This window comes from Marmota monax, unplaced genomic scaffold (assembly GCF_021218885.2).
Source record: "Marmota monax isolate L192 unplaced genomic scaffold, Marmota_monax_Labrador192_F-V1.1 WCK01_AAM20220418_F8-fsc00130, whole genome shotgun sequence".
In the NCBI taxonomy this organism is placed as follows: Eukaryota; Metazoa; Chordata; class Mammalia; order Rodentia; family Sciuridae; genus Marmota; species Marmota monax.
In genome coordinates this window covers 552,331-568,202 of record NW_026693244.1, presented here as the reverse complement: position 1 = coordinate 568,202, position 15,872 = coordinate 552,331, and the positions used below count along the sequence as shown (strand labels likewise).

The 15,872-nt window shown below is 33.8% G+C and overlaps 1 protein-coding gene across 3 annotated transcripts in view; it reads right to left on the bottom strand.

Moving 5' to 3' along the window:
* Positions 1–15,872, bottom strand: part of Rnf180 (ring finger protein 180) — a 217,670-nt gene that overhangs the window by 66,537 nt on the left and 135,261 nt on the right. For all 3 annotated transcript variants that reach the window (XM_058583066.1, XM_046456113.2, XM_058583067.1), the window contains one exon: positions 6,347–6,572. In XM_058583066.1, the coding sequence (XP_058439049.1) occupies positions 6,347–6,572 (226 nt within the window). The remainder of the gene's footprint in view (positions 1–6,346; positions 6,573–15,872) is intronic.

Sequence of the window (15,872 nt, the reverse complement as noted above, 5' to 3'; positions counted from 1 at the left end):
GAAATGGATGGCATTAGAGCAGATTATGCTAAGTGAAGCTAGCCAATCCCTAAAAAACAAATGCCAATGTCTTCTTTGATATAAGGAGAGTAACTATGAACAGAGTAGGGACGAAGAGCATGAGAAGAAGATTAACATTAAACAGGGATGAGAGGTGGGAGGGAAAGGGAGAGAGAAGGGAAATTGCATGGAAATGGAAGGAGACCCTCAGGGTTATACAAAAGTACACACAAGAGGAAGTGAGGGGAAAGGGAAAAATAATACAAGGGGGACAAATGAATGACAGTAGAGGGGGTAGAGAGAGAAGAGGGGAGGGGAGGGGAGGGGGGATAGTAGAGGATAGGAAAGGCAGCAGAACACAACTGACACTAGTATGGCAATATGTAAATCAATGGATGTGTAACTGATGTGATTCTGCAATCTGTATATGGGGTAAAAATGGGAGTTCATAACCCACTTGAATCAAAGTGTGAAATATGATATGTCAAGAACTATGTAATGTTTTGAACAACCAACAATAAAAAATTTTTTTAAAAAGATATATACATAAAAAAAGAAAGAATAGAAGTTGGAAAAGGATACGTACTCACCTAAAAAAAAAAATCATCACTTTTAGTATTTTTATGATTGTTATATAACTAGCATGCTTTTATCAGTTAAGTTGCTCTTAGTTGAAAGAGAAAGTTTGCCCAAACTGCATCAGTAAATAAATTTAATATTTTATGTAAAAGAAGATTCACAGCAATTGAATCCCAGTTAGGTTGGATTCCAGACTTGTCTGACTCAGTTTTTCAACAATGCTACCAAGATTCCATGTTCATGTCTTTCCTCACTTCTGCCATCAAAATAAAGCCTTCATACTAAGGCAGTTCCCCCCTTGATCATAAGATATCGTCCAGCAAATCTATTATCTCTTATGCATTTTTTTTGTCCATGTCCAAAGAATGGCTTTTCCATTAAGTATCTTAAACATAAAAACAAACGTTTTCCTCATCTCATTGGCCCAAATAATGCACATCCCATTTGTGTATCAATTACTAGCAAAGAGGACAGATTACTAAGAAGTAGAATGAGATGTGACATAAGGAGCCACCTGATTGATTTTGGAGGAGATACTCAAAGTTAAGAAGAAACAAGGAAGTTATGGATACAAATTAGCAAACAACAGTGCCTACTACAAATCTGATTCTTTTTTTCTATGAACTTTCAAGAGTATATCTTGACCTCCATTTAAAAAACATATTCATGCCTCTATCCTTTCCTCTACATATTTTATCCCACTTCAACTTCTCTACTTATAACAGTGTTAAGTATTTTATAGGGATAAATTTAAGCAAGATTGCATATCTAGTGACTATTATAGATCAGGCTTAAATAATTATTTTGATAAAGAACACTCTGTGGAAAAAATCTGGAATTAATTTCAATGTTATTTCTATCCATTGAGTTGCTATAGTGGAATTATGTTACAATGGCCCTCTTATTCATTGTAAAAATCTTGAGTTCCTATCAAGAATGACAATAACCTTTGTTAATAACTATGCCCTGGTTTATACACAATCTAAATGGTAGTTGAGATTATTCATTCACTGAGTAAACAACTCTCAAGTTCAGTAAGGTGATGGTTAACAGAAGAATCCAAGACTGGAAGACTAAATTTCCCCAAATATCAAAAAAAGCAGCCAAAATCAAGCATTTACTATATGAAACAAGAAATATATAGGCATAAAGCTGACAATAAATGTACACTGTCTGTAGAAAGAAAATTACAGAACTTTATTGAGAACTAATCAATATAATTAAAATATCCACTGTCAATTATCCTCTTAAAATTAAGATTAATTCATTTGTGTGTTATTAAAATATAAATGCTACAATAATTATGAGTGCAATGATGGTATAGCACAAGAGAGAAAGATAAATGGAAAGAACAGTTGCCAAGAAACACACACAATTTATTCATACTTAATATTGCTTTCTAAAAGACAATTCAATCTGCATAAAAAGAATAGACTATTTAATAGATGTTGCTAGGATATATGCTTAAATGGGGAAAAAGTACTTTATTCTTTAATTTTTTTTTAGTTGTAGATGGATACAATACCTTTATTTTTTATGTGGTGCTGAGGACTGAACTCAGTGCTTCACATGTACTAAGCAAGGGCTCTACCTCTGAGCTCCAGCCCCTCAAAAAGTACTTGATTCTTAAGCAAATTATACACCACAACAAATAGACTAGAGATAAACGTGAGGTATCGAGAACAAAATACCATCTCATATAACTAGAGGTAAAGAGTATGTTTATAAAATTCTGTTTCAAATTGTAAATAATAAAGACAAAGATCACTACATGAAACTACATAAAAAGATAGAAGTTCTGCACAGTCATGCAGTACCTGAAACAAAATTAAAATGCAAATGGCAAAAAGGGAAAATTATTTTCCATATATAACAAAAGTTGGCACCAAAAATTTAAAAAATTCTTATAGTCAGGTATGTGGAAAGGAAAACTGGGATGGCCAGTACTACAGAGACAACAAGCCCTCATGTACTGCTGCTTACAATAATTCAAGAGTATAATTTTATAACAAATAGCCTTAAAAGAACATAGGTTTTTACCTATCATTTCCAGTTCTTAAAATTCATCCCAAGGAAATACTATGTGATATATTCAAATATTTATCCATTAATATCAATAAGTAAATCCATAAATAATAAAAACATGATGGAATCAGGGAGCTTTAAATGAAACAAACGAAGCAAATAAAGATCCCAGGTATAATGTCTGATTTTTTGGAAACAACAAAAAGCTTTAACCACATGTATATAAAATGTTCTGGAAGGCAATTCATAAATGTTGTCTTTATAAATAGTAGAAATATTGGGGATCTTGAGCTTATAATTTATTTACAAAATTTAAAAAGTTAATTTTACCAAAAAAATTAAACCATATTTTTTGGCTACTACCAATATTGTTTCCCTAATTTACATGAAGATATGTCCTTTACTTTTATCAAAGAATATCATAAGAAATAATGTCAGACAACTTTATTGCATTTGCTCCAAGAATGTTTTTGAGGACATTGCTACTCCACTTCTCAATATGCCCTAGATAAGAAATTAAATAAAAATTCTGAAAGTAAAGGAGCAGGAAAAGGAACTTGAGGAACTAGTATGTTTCTTTTAATGGAAGCATGAGAATCAATTAATTATGTACCTTCTTTTATTTTTCCTTAAGTAGTCTGAACTTTTTAGATTAATTAATTAATTAATCTTAATTAGGTATATATGACAGCAGAATGTATTTTGATTCATTGTACACAATTACAGCACAACTTTTCATTTCTCTGGTTGTACATGATGTAGCGTCACACCATAGGTGCAGTCATTCATGTATCTAGGGTAGTGATGTCCATCTCATTCCACCATCTTTCCTGCCCCTATGCATCCTCCCTCCCCTTGCCCAATCAAAATTCCCCCATTTTCCCCATCCCCTTGCCCAGTCATGGATCAGTATCCACTTATCAGAGAGAACATCTGGCCTTTGGTTTTTTGGGATTGGATTACTTCACTTAGCATGACATTCTTCACATCCATACATTTACCTGCAAATACCATGATTTTATTCTTTTAATGCTGAGTAATATTCCATTGTGTATATATACCTCAGTTTCTTTATCCATTCATATACTGAAGGGCATCACAGTTCAGCTATTGTGAATTGAGCTGCTATGATCATTGAGGTAGCTGCATTACTACAAGTATGCTGATTTTAAGTCCTTTGGGTATAGACCAAGGAATGGGATAGCTGGGTCAAATGGTGGTTCCATTCCAAGTTTTCTAAGGAATCTCCATACTGCTTTCTAGGTTGGTTGTTCCAATTTGCAGTCCTACCAGCAATGTATGAGTATGCCTTTTCCCCTGCATCTTTGCCAACATTTATTTATGTCTGTATTTTTTTTGGAATTATATAATGATGTATTTTTTAAATTAATTTTTAAAATTTATATGTGATCACTGTCTGTATTCTTGATAACTGCCATTCTTACTGGCATGAGATGAAATCTTAGAGGTAGTCTGAACACTGTAAGCCAAATACTTCATTTAATTATAGTTAGATGTAGGGCCACATGGCTTGTGTATCTGCCCTCCTATCCTCACTTTGACTTTATATTCCATTCCTATTCATGATTCCTTTGTCCTGCTATTTCAATGAATGTATTTTATAAATCATCTCAAATTCTTCTTCTGAGTACAGTATAAATAATTAAGTAGGATATTCCTGTTAACATTGTTATCAGTCTTTAAATGACAGTACACAGCCAAACATAGTCTTCACTGGAAATCACTGTAAGTATTTCCAATGTAATTTATTTTAGAAGTACTATTTTGAAAATAAAAGAGAATATGAAATTGTTGTTTCAATAAGTAAACCAAGAAAAACTTTAGCCATTACTATTTTAAGACCTAAAGAGAAAAATATTTATGATCCCTGCCAGTGTTAAACAAGATCCTAGAAGGGAGACACAAGCTCTGTTTCAACAGGGACACTAAGTCTAAACACCACCTAGCTGCTTCCAATCAAAACAATCTTTTAGTAAATAAATGTTGTTTTTTATAGCTGACCTGAAATAACACTGAGAAAGAGCTATAACTGGTGTTTCTCTTTTGTTCAACCCAAAGCACCCTGCTAGGGACCTGGTATTAGAAAGGAAACTTTAAAATTCCAGCCACAGGCCAGAGAAGAGGAATTTCCAGTAAACTTCTGCTTTTTCATGGAAGTGTTTGTTTCCTTTTTCCACCTCCCTCACGTGGCCTTCCTCCAAAAAACAGGAGTAAATGATGAAACCCTGGTGTCCTGATCACACTACTCTAACTGGGTAGAATCACTGTAGTTGGCATATTATTTTGTCTCTAGAGCTGCCTAAAGTTGGTACACTGATTTTATGCAGCAGTCTACATGCACAGGCAGATCAGGGATGGGCTCCTTTAATTTCCCTTCATGGTTTGATTACTAAGCCTCTAAAGCAGGTTTTTAAACTTACATGCAGCTGGTTGGCTTAGGATACCCAAAGCTTAACTTTAATAATCTGATTCTCCTATAGATGGGTCCTGGGATTTCCTTCAGGAAAGAAAAAATGTACCATCTATTTTCTTTAGTTTTACTATTCATGAAGTAATACTTTGATACTCATTAGGCTCCTTTATGGCTGAAGTAAGAATCTGGAGATAGAAAATTTACCCCCTAATATTTAGCAAACAGTGGTGTATTCTATCATTTTACCATAGTTCTTTATGTTCCATAGTCATTAGTTTTTCTCTCTCCATTAATATGTTTGAAATACTGTGTTATATTGCTGGGAGCCATTAGCCAAGTAGGTATGACAATTTCCTTGCCAGCGTACCCCATGTTGCAGTGACATTGAATGTAGGTGACCTTGCTCAAGGACCAGGGCGGATTAGGGTGTTCCCGGTTTAGGATAATCCGGTTTAGGGCGGTCCAGGTTTAAGATTATTCCTGCTGGGAATAGGGCGATTCCTGCTGGGAATAGGGCGTATCCTGCTGCCTGAGTTGCCCTTGAGTTCTCACAGGATTCAGACAGTATATTTTTGGGAGACAGAAGCCCGGTGGGGGTGGATTTGGGTAGAGAACGTGGATTTCCCCAGAACGTGATTGTAGAAGGCTGGTGTGAGTTCGGGAATTAAAGAGTTGCTGTTTGAATCTACAAGCTGTGTGGTGGCTCGTGATTGTGTGCCCAGCCAGACTGTGGCATTTGTGCCCAGCCAGACTGCGGCATTATATTCCAACTTCAAATGATAATTAGGTAAACAAATCCTTGTTACAATATTTCTCTTATTAAAAAGAAAGACCTTAACATTAGTTATGCTGAGAAGATTTGGAGTTTGGGCTAAAGTCTTAATAATTATCCTCAGATATTTACAGATTTATTCTCTGTGACTCCAGAGGAAATAATAAGGGCCACAGAATCAATAGTAGCAGAAGGTAGTTTTGAGGAATAAATAATCAACGGTTTTGTTCAAATGGAATTTCTTTGACACTGGAGAAGTTCTTATTTTAAAGACCCAATAACAACTAGTTAAGATGTTTTAGAAAGAATCTTAGTGTACAGTCAGGGGATTACAGATGATCTATTCTCATCTGATTCTCACACTGTTCTGTGAGTTGGGTAAGTACTGTTTTATGACCTGGACAGCAACAAATGCACATTATATATACTTTATATGATTTTCAATATTTTTTTTAGAATTCACAAAATGCTTTAGAAGAAGAACAAAAAGGTAGTTAGAAGAACTAGTAATCATGTCAATGGAATAGAAGAGTTACCTGTCTGGAAAAACACTCTTGAAATAATTGTCCGACACAATGGGCAGGGAGTGTTTGCAGGATTGTCTTTGGCTAGAGTCCGTAAACAGGGCTCACAGAAGATGTGGTGGCAAGGGTAACACATGTAAGGGTTGAAGTAAACATCCAGACACACTGCACAGATGTAGCTGTCCTTTTCTTCTGCATATTCATTATCATCATCTGTACTCATCTCATTATTCAAAGTCTGCAAAAAATAAGAAAAAAAGTTTTTTCTGAGTTCAGTTTAAGATTGGTTTCCTTGAGAGAGACTAGCTTTACTTTTTATTAGAATATTTATAAGAAGCATAAAATAGGGGCTGGGGTTATAGCTCAGTGGTAGAGTGCTTTCCTAGCACATATGAGGCAACTGTTTCAACCCTCAGCCCCACATAAAAATAAGCAAATAAAATACAGGTATTGTGTCCATCTACAACTAAATATATATAAAAGAAGCACATTAGGTATATATTTGTATCTCTGCTTAACCATTTAAGGAAGTGTTAGCGATATCAGTCTCAGGAATACAGAGTTTCTCTCTATCCACTTCTACCATGAAAAGAAGATGGTTTTCACAAGGTCACAGGGCCTTAATATGAGCATCCACCTATGATGGAAAGTAAGGATAGGAGGATACCTTACTTCATTCTCATACAGTACATAGAGAATTTTCTATTCTACCCTTTGCATCTTCTTGTAACTCAAAGCCAAGAAAGAGCTAAAGCTGAAGGAATGTCAAGAAATAGACATGGCAAGTGATTATGGGATTAGTTTTGTAGCTAGGAAATATGATGAACCCCTCCACTCTCCCAAATGAAATAGTTAAGAGGCAGCTCAGCGATTAGTAGCACAAGGTCTGGTAGTAAAATTCCTCTTACTTAACCTCAAAACTTCCACATCTGTGAAACTGTTGTGAGAATTAAATAAGGCAACAGACTTACAGAATTTAGCACAATGTCTGGCACATAGTATATATCTAATGAACATTAACCACAGCCATTTTCCTCCCACTCTCCTCTAACCCTTCTCCCCTTTCACCAAAAGTTCTGCAGTTTTGTTGAAGTATTAAGAACATTTTCCTGAAATTCACCCAGCCTCAGTCCATTGAAGCATAACAGAAGTGTTATGGTTTAGATATGAGGTGCCCCCCAAAAGCTCACCTGTGAAACAATGCAAGAAAATTCACAGGTGAAATGATTGGGTTTTGAGAACCAAAACCTAATCATTGTGTTAATCAACTTAAATGGATTAACTGGGTAGTAATTGCAGGCAGGTAGGGTGTGGATGGAGGGAGTAGATCATTGGGGGAATGCCTTAGGGTATCTACTTTATCCAAGGTAAGTGGAGGCTTTCCTCTGCCACGCTTTTCTGTCATGTCTGGGCCCAGAACCATGGAGTTGGCCATCTGTGTATTAAGACCTCTGAAACTTGAAGGCCTCACTTTTCCTCCTGTAATAGTTCTTGTTATGTCTTTTGGTCACAACAGGAAAAAAAAAGTTGACTAAAACAAGGACTTAAGAAATATTTATAAGTTACATGAAATATAAAGGTTATGTAAATGAGGCCAAAAACAAAAACCTTGAGAATACAGAAAATCTTTCTGCTATGGTTTCAATGTTTGTCTCATCCAAAATTTATACTGAAACATAAATTTCCAGTGCAACAGTATTAAGAGATGAGGTTTTTAGGAGGCAATTAAGTCATGAGTACAGAACCCTCACAGTGGGATTAGCAATCTACATAAGGGCCAAAGGGAACAGTATTCATCTTTGCTTTTCTACTCTTCTGCCACATGAGTACACAGTTTTCATCCCTTTCAAGGAAGTAACATTCAAGGTGCCATCTTTGGAGAAAAGACTGGGCCCTCACCAGACACTGACCTTGACAGGACCTTGATCTTAGACTTTGAAGCTTTTCAGAATGTAAAAAATAATTTTCTGTTCTTAAAAATTACCTAGTCTGTGAACGAGGATGGTGGTTCAGTGGTACAGCACTTGACTAGCATATGTGAGGCACTGGGTTCAATTCTCAGCACCACATATAAATAAATAAAATAAAGATCCATTGACAACTAAATTTTTTTTTTAAAAAATTACCTAGTCTTGTGATATTTGTGTTATAGTAACAAATATCTTGGCCATTGTGCTGTTATAACACAACTGGATAAATTATTATTTGATTTATCCCCATGGTTTTGTTCCCCCATAGATTTCCTATATGTTATCTGTTCGTATTTTCTTTTATGAAGGATACATTTGGGTTGTTAGTCATTGATTTTTTTTAGTCAGTTCATTTTTAATTGGATTGTCTGATTTTTCTTATAGACCTATAGGCATTTTTACTTAATTTATTTTTTGTTGTTACTGATTACATGTGTAGTATTTTTTTCTTCTCACTGGTTTGCTTTTTCACTCTTTTCCTGGTGTCTTTTGATGAAACAAAGTTCTTTATTTTTTTTAAAGTAATCTATTTAATGTCATTTTTCCTTCAAGTTACTATTTGTTGTGTTTTATTAAAGAATTATTAAATTTTTAAGTGCTAAGATAGCATTATGTTGCATTTCATAACATTTCATGACCCTATAATATACCTAAAATTGACTTTTATGTATGGTGTGCCTTATGGATAAATTTCACTTTTCTTCTTTGTATAGTTATTAATTGACCTAGCCTATTTATTGCAAAGACTTTCCTTTCCTGTACTGCTTTATAGTGTCACTTTGTCAGTAAGAGGCCAAATATGCCTGGGTTTGCTTTTGAGATTTTTATCCTGTTCCATTAGTTTACTGTCTTTTCTATGTCATAATTATAAACTCTTAAAGCTTTATAGTAAGCCTCACTCTTCGGTTGAAGAGGTCCTTTCATCTTATTGTTATCTCTGACCTTTTCATGAGTATATAAAACTTACAATTATTTTGCACTTTTTTTAAAAGTTCATATTTTTATTGGAACTATGTTGAGTCTAGAAATAAACTTATGAAGTATTAGAAATATTGTATAATACAAAGTATATGAGCCTGGTATATTTTCCCATTTATGAAAAAAAACATTAAAAATGTTATCCTGGTTGAAGTCTACCTCTATTTAACTCAATATTTTCTCTCTGCCTTTAGTACTTTTTGTTAGCTAGTCTATTTCTACTAGTATACATGATTTCATGTTCTAATATCTTTCACACCAAAACAAAACCAAAAAACCCTCTTCAGCTCATGTTATATTCCTTTGCTCCCTTCCATGGCAAAACTTCACAAGTCTTAATTATACATAATCTCTGCTTCTTCATTTCCTATTCCTCCATTCTTCAACCTACTCTAATCTGTTTCTTTGTTCCTAATACTCTGCTGAAAGCTATTCAGAACAAAAGTCTGGCTTTTGTTCACTAACTAATCTCTGGTATAGTCAAATCCAGGATACTTCCCTGACATACCCTCCTCAATCTTTCAGCAGCATTTCCTATGGAGATCAGAGTGTCTTTCCTCCTAGAAACTTAATGGCTTCTTTTTTTTTTTCAACTTCTATTTTTTTTTAAATTTTTTATTGTTGGTTGTTCAAAAGTAAGATGAGACTCCTGACACTGATCTACAGCACTGAATGACCCAGCCTACTTTTTCATCTACCATACTGAACTACTTACTCTCCATCATCGGTGGTATTTGAACACTAACAAACATACCAAACACTTTCTTGCCTTAGGACCTTGAGAATGATGCTTTTCTCCTCCTAAAATCTCATTCTCCATAAAGTAGATTACAAACCAGAAAAAAAAAATCCTTTTTCATTCCATGCACATTCCTATTCATTTCCTCCATAAGGGAAGAACATTTTTCTACCTTCCAAACTTTGGCCTTTAAGTGTGACTTGCTTTTATCAATGAGTCATTAATAAATATGATGCAATTAGAAGCATAAAATGTTTATGCATTGGTGATGGTCTTCCTTTGCTGGTAACCCTGAGGCCAATAGCACGTGAACAAAGCAAGGCTGCCTTGCTGAATATGTGACACTTTGTCCAGTTACTGCCATAGTGACTGCTGACAACAAGCCAACTATCAGACCCGTGAACGGAGCCAAGGATTGTCAGTTGATTGCAAATGTATAAGTAAGCCCAGATAACACCATGAAACACAAGACAATCCATCACAGCTGAGCCTAGCCCAAGTTGCCAACCCAGAAAACTCTGAGTAAAAATAGGTGTTTTTCATTAGCAACTAAATTTTAAATTTTAGAGTAATTTGTCATAAGTATTCACCAACATATACTTTTCTATACATACCTAATTTTATTTAAAACTTAAAATCTTAGCTTATATATCAAGTTTCCAAAGATGATTTCACTGGCTATTGTATATAAATTAGTTCTCCAAGTTGTCCTCTATCAGTTACTTGTCATTGCTTTTTGTTTTTTCCTTTATATCTCTTCTTATTTTTATTTGCCTATTTTTATTTACACACACACGTGTGTGTGTGTGTGTGTGTGTGTATATATATATATATATTACTTACTGAATTGATTGTTCTAAAATTGATGTTATCATTCAGTTGATCCTGATTATGTATACTCTCATTTTCAAAATTCTTATTGGTTCAATGTACAACATTATATTGATTTATATCCTCTTGAAGATACCTCTATTAAGTGTCCTTATGTATTCTTTTTTTTAAAGAGAGAGAGAGAGAGAGAGAGAGAGAGAGAGAGAATTTTTAAAATATTTTTATTGTTTAGTTTTCAGCGGACACAACTTCTTTGTATGTGGTGCTAAGGATTGAACCCAGGCCGCACGCATACCAGGCGAGCACGCTACCGCTTGAGCCACATCTCCAGCCCTTCTTACGTATTCTTGTGGACCTTATTTTCTATTCAGATAATAGGCATTCTGTGAAACACAGTGTAATGTATACAAACTTCAAAACAGAGAAGATATGAAATAAATGTCCCTCATCAACAGAAAGCTTGCAGCTATAATTTGAACAATGATAAAGAAAAACCTACTGCAAAGGCAACTGGATTAGTAATTTTTGCTCATTGTTGACATAAGACTTTCTCCCTGAACTTAAAAAATGCTTGAAAATGAAAGCTATAAGTGCATTAATATTTAATTGGGAACCCCAGAGAAAGCCTTTGGACCTACTTGCTTAGTTACCTAAATTTCATTTCATAGTGCCAGTTTATTATGTTTCTATTACAGCCTCAGGATTGTGCTTTGAGATTTGAACTAATTAACCTCAAAGAAATCCATGTCATGAAAAAGTATAATTTGAGAAAACTCATAGTATTCCAAACTTTGACACAAATATTTGAGCAGTTTAATTTATATAAAGAATTTTATATCTTACATATACAAAATTCTACTAAAATATACTTCAAAAATAAATATTTTGCTTTCTAAATATTGATAATATTTTGAATGTAAACTTAAAGGTAGAAGTTTGAAATCAGAAAATAAAGTTGAAACTATTCATTATTTGAAATAAATGAATCAATCAACAAAAAATACATAAAAAGAACATTAGGATAAATGTGTTTAATGGATTAAAAAAGGCTCAAAAGTGTTTAATAATCAGGAAAACTGCACATTTCTGGTAAAAAACAAAACAATGATAAATTGTTCTTCTTATTCACAATAACAGCATAATATCTCAAAAGTAGATCTTCACTGGTGGTTTTCTTCCTGTGTTGGAGGGATATAGATTGGTAAAATAAATTTGCTGTTTGATAGTTGTACTTAAAAAATTCACTCATTAATGGTTCAATATTAACTATTTTAAAGAAAAATTTTAATGGTTCTGCCTATGGACTCACTCTTATCTCCTCACCATTTTAATCTTCATAGAAAGACATCCCCCAAATCCTTATCGGAATTTGATAGCTGGCTAGTTACTAACAATCAAAATCTTTCTGGGGACAGGGAATGATATTAACAAATAATATATAAAGATATAGACTAAGCTAAAACAAATGGCAGGATCAAGATATTTGACAAAGCCTGAATAGGTCCTTGGGCTAATATTAAAATGGAATTTGTCAGGGGGGAAATATAAACCCCTGATTTCAGACTGCACATATAGGAGAAGAATAAACCTTAGCTTAAAGAAGTTTTATGTAAAGATTTGAGAATTTAGACTGCCTAGAAGTTCAAAAAGGTATGTGTTTGCTTAAAAAGCAAATGAAACTTGAACTGCAGAATAGTGTGGGTTTATATGCCTGTCATGATATGATGATTGCAACATATTTTGAGGGACACAGACTTTAGAGCTACTTTGAAAAATAAACTAGAATCATCTAATAGAAATATTGAGGGTCAGAGCAGCATGAGTTCTGAAACTCCCTCATGTGAAGCTTGCATTAAAAGGCTGAGGATATGTATTCAGAAAAACATTAAGAGAAGTCAAGATAAGCATGTTCAAGTGTGTGTGTGTGAGATAGAATAAATTTCCTCTGTGTAGTTCTTATTACTGTGATCCAAAAATGAATGGATATTATAAGAAAACAGATTGAATAAAATAGCTTGAAATTAAATACCCATTCATAACCAAAGGAACATGTACATGGCATAACATGTCTGTCCTTATAACAGTATATTCACCAGAAAGTCAAACATTTATCTTATATTTTCTTAACAAATACTTTAAGTTTTTGAAATAAGATGATGAAACTTGTATAGTGGTCCTTTGGTATCTTGGGGTATCAGTTGCAGGATTTGTCTGTGGATACCAAAATCTACAGAGTTCAAGTCCCTTATAGAAAATGGTTTAATATTTGCTTATTATGTACATCCTTCTCCATACTTTAAATTATCTCTAGATTACTTACAATGTTTAATACAATGTAAATGCCATGTAAATAGTTGTTACACAGTAGTGTTTTAGGGAATGATGATAAGAAAAACATCTGTATGTATTCAGTTCAGATGGAATTTTTTCAAATATTTTGAATCTGTGACTGAATCTGTGATCTGGACACAAGGATATAAAGGCCTGACTGTACATCTGAATTCATTTCATAAATGTGAAAACCCTACTTATAGGTACTTTCATTGTTATCAGGTTTTAGATCAAAGGTAACTGAAATAAAAATGTCACTAGCTGTAACTACTAGTAGTTAAGTAGGAATTTCAACACCAAAAGTTGAGATCTAGAAAAACATTCTTCACTACCACATTTTTAAGTGAGTTAATATGTAGTAGTCTCTCCTCATTCATGGTTTCAGTTATCTAAGATCACATATAGTCTGAAAATACTAAATGGAAAATTCCAGAAATAATTTGTAAGTTTTCAACTACATGACATTTTGAGTAGTTTGATAAAATTTTATGCCATCTCATTCTATTCTTCCTTGCACAAGAATAATCCCTTTATCTGAAATATCCATGCTATGTATACTAACCACCTGTTAGTCACTTAGTAGCTCCCAGCTATCAGATTCACAGCTATTATACTGCAGTGCTGACACATTAGCCGAAGTTACAATAGTGCTATCATTGAACTTACTTTACCTAAGTACAGAGGCACTGTGTCATCTCAGACAATCACAAGAGTACAGTACAATAAAGATATTTGAGTGAGAGACCACATTCAAATTTTATTATAGTATATTATTATACTGTTCTATTTTGTTATTAGTTATTGTTGTTAATCTCTTATATGCCTAACTTATAAATTAAACTTTATCATAAGTTATATGATACGGAAGCCAACAGTACATATAGGGTTGGTACTATTCATAGTTTTAAGCATTCACTGGGAAGCCTGCAATATCTCTCCCACGGACTTCATTTGCCAGTATTATTCAAAGTGGAGTGGTAATATGTATTACTTTGAATAATACTGGCAAATAATGAATGTTCACTAAATGTTTTGATGATAATGATGTAGGTTAAAAGACAGAATTGCATTTAGATAGGCTCTCCAGGGAAGTTAGAAACAGCAACACATGATTATCATTACTCAACAAATGAATGCTCAGTTGCTTGACCATTTTTGGCCACATGGATATCATACTACAAAGGTCAACCAAACAAAATCTCTTCAGTTATTTTCTCAAGAATAATAAATTAATAAATACTATAAGCATTTAAACTTTAAAATTAATATAAATTTTAATAAACCTAGTATTTATTAACAAAAAGAAAAACAAAGTAACAGTGATTTTTAACTCATTATAATATCTATGATTACTGTTATGTTTGGCCTATTTCTTCATCTTCCCCCCTCCAAAAGCAACACTATAGCAGAGTAAGGGCACAGACCACTATGTTAACCTGTATGGGCTCTGCCACTAATGCCTCTGTGATATTATGTAAGTTACTGAACTGCTTGGGTTACTTTCCTCCTTTGGAAGGTGTCTATACTAACAGTAGCTAACTCATGGAGTGATAAGAATTAAAATGGTCAACATCTAAAAGGGATTTAGAACAGTACCCATAATATAAAAAGTACTGTGGAAGTTTTTGCATCTGTTATTATATCCTATTCTTCTGAAGATGAATTTCAGCTTTTAACATAAATAGTTCAAGTTCAGGGTTCATAATTTCTCTTTATAAATAAAACAAAATGCATTTTCTTCCCAACCCCAAAATACAAAGACAGTCTTATGCCTCTACTTTAAGAATATTTTTCCTAAAACTGAATTAATCTATATTAGTTTTAAATGTTTTATTCTTCTGCTTATTTAACACTGTTTTCTTATACCCATATGGTCCTTTCTTAAATTCCTCTTATGTTTTACTCTAGTTTATCTTTGAAACTTGTTCCAGGATATTCACGTGGGCAGCAAGTTTTGTACATTTTACATGTTTGAAATTCTCTTTTTCTTCACTTTTGAATTTTATCCAAGTACACATTTCTATATTGAACCAGGTAAAGTGGTGCACACCTATAATCTCAGTTACTCAGGAGGCTGAGGCAGGAGAACGGAGAGTTCAAGGCTAGTCTAGGCAATTTAGTGAGGCTGTCTCAAAATAGAAATAACAGATGGAAAAAGGGCTAGGTTTGTAGTTCAGTGGCAGAGCTCCCCTGGATTTAATACCTGGTACCATAAGAGAAAACAGTTCTAGACTAAAAAAATGTCACTTGGAGTCCTGGTGCAGTGGTGCATGCCTGTAATCCTAGCTACTTGAGAGGCTGAGGCAGGAGGATTGCAAATTCAAAGCCAGCCTCATCAACTTAGGAGGCCATAAGCAACTCAGTGAACCCTGTCTCTAAATAAGATATAAAAAAAAAATAGGGCTGGGGATGTGGCTCAGTAGTTAAGTGCCTCTGGGTTCAATCTCCAGTGCCCTGTACAAAATAATTTTTTTTCACTTAGAACTTTAAAGATACTGATCCATTATTTGGTAATATGTATTCAGTACTGAATATTAAAAGTCTGGCAAAAATATTACTTTTGTTTCTCCTCCAAGTCTTTACAACTTTCTCTTTATCCTTGAATTTGAAACATTTCATTGGATATATTATCTATTCTCTCTTCCCTTCCTATTTTTAAATTTTCATTGTATACAGACACAAAATCATT